Source organism: Aspergillus sydowii, assembly GCF_001890705.1.
Source record: "Aspergillus sydowii CBS 593.65 unplaced genomic scaffold ASPSYscaffold_23, whole genome shotgun sequence".
Classification (NCBI taxonomy): domain Eukaryota; kingdom Fungi; phylum Ascomycota; class Eurotiomycetes; order Eurotiales; family Aspergillaceae; genus Aspergillus; species Aspergillus sydowii.
The window spans coordinates 82843-86375 of NW_024467881.1; the positions used below are offsets into that span (position 1 = coordinate 82843).

Sequence of the window (3533 nt, forward strand, 5' to 3'; positions counted from 1 at the left end):
TTGAATTGATGCATTCGATAGTTGTAACCCATTCCCGATTCCCTGGCTGTATAAGCCATGGTTTGCCAGGCATTTCTGCTCTAGAAACCACCTTTGTTGTTGCAATAAGTCCCATAGCGAACCCAGTTTCATCAAAGTTGTAGATATCTTCATCCACGATACCATACTGATCTTTAACTTTCTGCAACTCGTCGAAAAAAGCACTAATAACCTTCGGATAATCACACAGTGCTCTTTGGCGATTAATCTTTCTAGCAAATCTGCTTTTGATCTCCGGGCGATGCTTGGTGAACTCTGTTACCCAGTTCTTTCCGACTGGCTTTTGGGGGGGCGGGCGATAGAATCAGCGCCTAGGATAATATTGGCCATCTCTCGTACTTGGAAGTGCCTTGGGGTAGCGCCATGTATATCAAGTGAGACTATCCATGCTATAATGCATCCTCTTATCTCTCAGATAGCCTACTCTTGTGGTTGCAGAGTTCTGGTTGAGATTGAAGTCCCTTTAGTCGATCACGTAGGGTTTGAGGAGGTAGATTATAAATTAATGCAGCTTGGCGAGGATTTGAAATTTTTTGATTTTTTAAATCATTTAAGGCGCATTGAAGTCTGCCCTCTTGCTCAATCAATTCTTTCTTTGTTTTACGCGCTTTTCGTGGCATGGTGGGTAGTTGAAGTTGGTGGGTGGTTGACGCGTTTGATCTTTTTGGAGTTGCACGAACCGACCGGGAATTACGTCCAAGCTCCCACAAGGACAAAGGCCAACCGGCAATTGGATTTATGGGGAGTCTTGCGGAAATACCATGTACCCGTGATTTGAACGCTTCCTAGAAGAACATACTGTACGTCTTTCTTTGACTGGGAACCCTCTGACAAATCCCACCCTTGAATCCTGTTTTTCATTTCCTGGACGATGAAGAGCTGGTTTTAAATCCAGGCATCAACCCCTACGGCCGGCCACCGCGCGAAATCGCCATTCATCCCCCTTGTCATATCACGGCCAAAATCCCCTTCGTGCAGCAACACAAACGCAGTGCACGTGAACTCACCCTCAGGCGACAAATTGTGGCTCCTAATCTTGAATTTTGTGTTTATACTGCCTGGCAAGCTGCGCAATTGGACTCCAAAACCATGGTGGTGTGCGAGCAGACGCCCCGATGACTAGGTCCACCGGGCCCGGGGTCTAAGCAAATCTGCAACATTGGTCGTCGACCGTAGCCACAATCGTAGGCAGACCCCTGAAATGGAGGTCCTCGTCTCGACACGGTCGAACACCGCTATCGTACGCTGCCTGGAATGGTCACACAGCCGTCGCTCGGCTGCTGTCGCTCGGCTGTTGATCAGGGCAGGTGCCCGTATCGAAGAAATGGACAAAATTGGAGGCACACCCTTATCCTACGCCCTTTGCAGTGGGTATGAAAATGTTGCCAGTCAACTAATGAAAGGGGCCCAGGCCGCTCCAGTCGATAATATTCGTCGCGAATTACTTGTCTCTGCTTCCAAAAAAGGCTTTGACACAGTTGTTCAGCGGCTAATTCGCAATGGCGCTGCTACTGATGTTGTGGATGATACCAATCGGACATCACTGTCACACGCTGCAGAGAATGGCCATATTGCTGTGGTGAAGATATTAATTGAAACTGCGAATGCAGATGTCAACCACAGAGATTCTCAACAACGGACATCACTGTCACATGCTGCAGAGAATGGCCATCATGTTGTAGTGAAGAGGCTCCTTGACACCAGCGAAGCGGATGTCAACCCCAGAAATACTCAAGGACGGACACCACTGTCATACGCCGCAGAGAATGGCCATACTGCTATGGTGAAGGCGCTTCTTGGCTCTAAAACAATTGAGTTGAATATAAAGGACCCTGTGTATCAACAAACACCACTCTCATTGGCTGCAGAAAAGGGCATGATCTTGTGGTGAAGGCGCTCCTTGACACCGGGAAAGCAGATGTCAATGCCAGAGATTCTCAGCAACGAACACCATTATTATGGGCAGCGAGATACGGTCGTAGCGCTGCGGTAAAAACGGTCCTTGACAACAAAATCGTGGATATCGACGTGGAGGACTGTCTCCGACGTACTCCCCTCTCATTAGCAGCAGAAAATGGCCATGATGTTGTGGTGAAGGCGCTCCTTGAGTCCGGCGAAGCGAATGTCAACGCCATGGATTCTCATCAACGGACACCATTGTTGTACGCCGCAGAGAACGGCCATGATGCTGTGGTGAAGGGGCTCCTCGGCAATAAAGCAATTGAGTTGGATATTAAAGACTCTCTATATCGGAAATCACCGCTATTATGGGCTGCACAAAACGGCCATGATGTTGTGGTGAAAGCGCTCCTCAGCACCCAAAAAGTGGATGTCAAAACCAGGGACGCTCAGCAACGAACACCCCTGTTCTGGGCTGCACAAAATGGTCATACCGCTGTGGTGAGGATCCTCCTTGGCAACAGAGACGTGAATATCAACACAAAAAGACTTTGAGCACTTCTAGAGTGTCCTCTATGCTTTCATGAATCATCAGGTGCGTGGCTGGATGCGGTTATTACTCGAAATTAGTGTCCCTGGAAATCCGTAGAGTTCTGCACTTCATCTCTTTTGTCTATAGGTGTGTTGCCGAGACTCAATCCGCGATGGACAAGCAGCTATCCGAGAATAATAAGTGGAGGCGTCAATCCGGGACTGTTGGGTTCATTATCGGCAAAAGCCGAAAGCGGTTCTGGATCCACAATGCGTTGACAAGCCATTTTCCGAAGAAGATATTCAATTCCCCTGTCAATGACGAAATAGATGAGGTCGACTTTGGCCGTTGCTGTGAATTCGAATACACCGGTGATTACTCCATTCCGTTGCCAACTAGAGAGTCTCATCTTATTGAAGAGGACAAACCCGCCTGGACTCCACTGAAGCGGTGGAACCCTACACAGCTATCCGAAAACATTTTCCATTCGACATCAATTGATGGTTACATAGCTTGACTGGGTGAACAAGTTGGCCGGTCAAAGTGGGACGAAGATGATGAGCCAACTAACCCTACGGAAGATTACACGGAGATCCTCTTGGCCCATGCTAGGGTGCACCGTGTTGCTCACCGAATAGAATGGACCTCACTACGCGTCCTGTCCCTGTACCGGCTCACTCGGTTGTTGGCAAATTTCACCATCTCTGAGGACCGTACCGGAGATATTGTGAGTTTGTTAAGATTTGTCTTTGTGGAAAGCGAACAGATGAAAGATATTCAGAAGCTGCTGTGTGATTATGCATACCAACATAAACCCAGATAATATAACGAGAATAGGCATCAATTGCAGCATATATCTCAAACCCATATGGNGCAAGCTTTAGATAGCCATCCATTGACCAGATATAGTTAGGCCCAGGTACTATATAAGCTCCACGGTGGCGCTGAAGATCAGTCAGTCTTCTTTGTATAGTAGCTGGGGCAAGTTCTCGATATATTGAGTATAGTCGATCTCTAAAAACAACAAGTTAGTATTATACCTGATATAGTATAGATATATAGT

General features: G+C 47.5%; 2 protein-coding genes across 2 annotated transcripts; both read left to right on the forward strand.

Annotated features, from left to right (window-relative positions):
• Window positions 1-827: 827 nt before the first annotated feature.
• ASPSYDRAFT_138016 (ankyrin repeat domain-containing protein) lies at window positions 828-2493 on the forward strand (the record flags this gene model as incomplete). Its single annotated transcript, XM_040840816.1, has 2 exons — window positions 828-1854; window positions 1908-2493. Exons 1-2 carry the CDS (start codon window positions 1241-1243, stop codon window positions 2491-2493), a joined length of 1200 nt encoding a protein of 399 aa, XP_040695962.1. The 5' UTR covers window positions 828-1240.
• Window positions 2494-2642: 149 nt separating this feature from the next.
• On the forward strand, window positions 2643-3293 carry ASPSYDRAFT_62957 (uncharacterized protein; the record flags this gene model as incomplete). The annotated part of the gene is made up of 2 exons (XM_040850197.1): window positions 2643-2973; window positions 3001-3293. The coding sequence occupies 2 exons, from the start codon at window positions 2643-2645 to the stop codon at window positions 3291-3293; spliced, it is 624 nt and encodes a 207-aa protein (XP_040695963.1).
• Window positions 3294-3533: the final 240 nt, after the last annotated feature.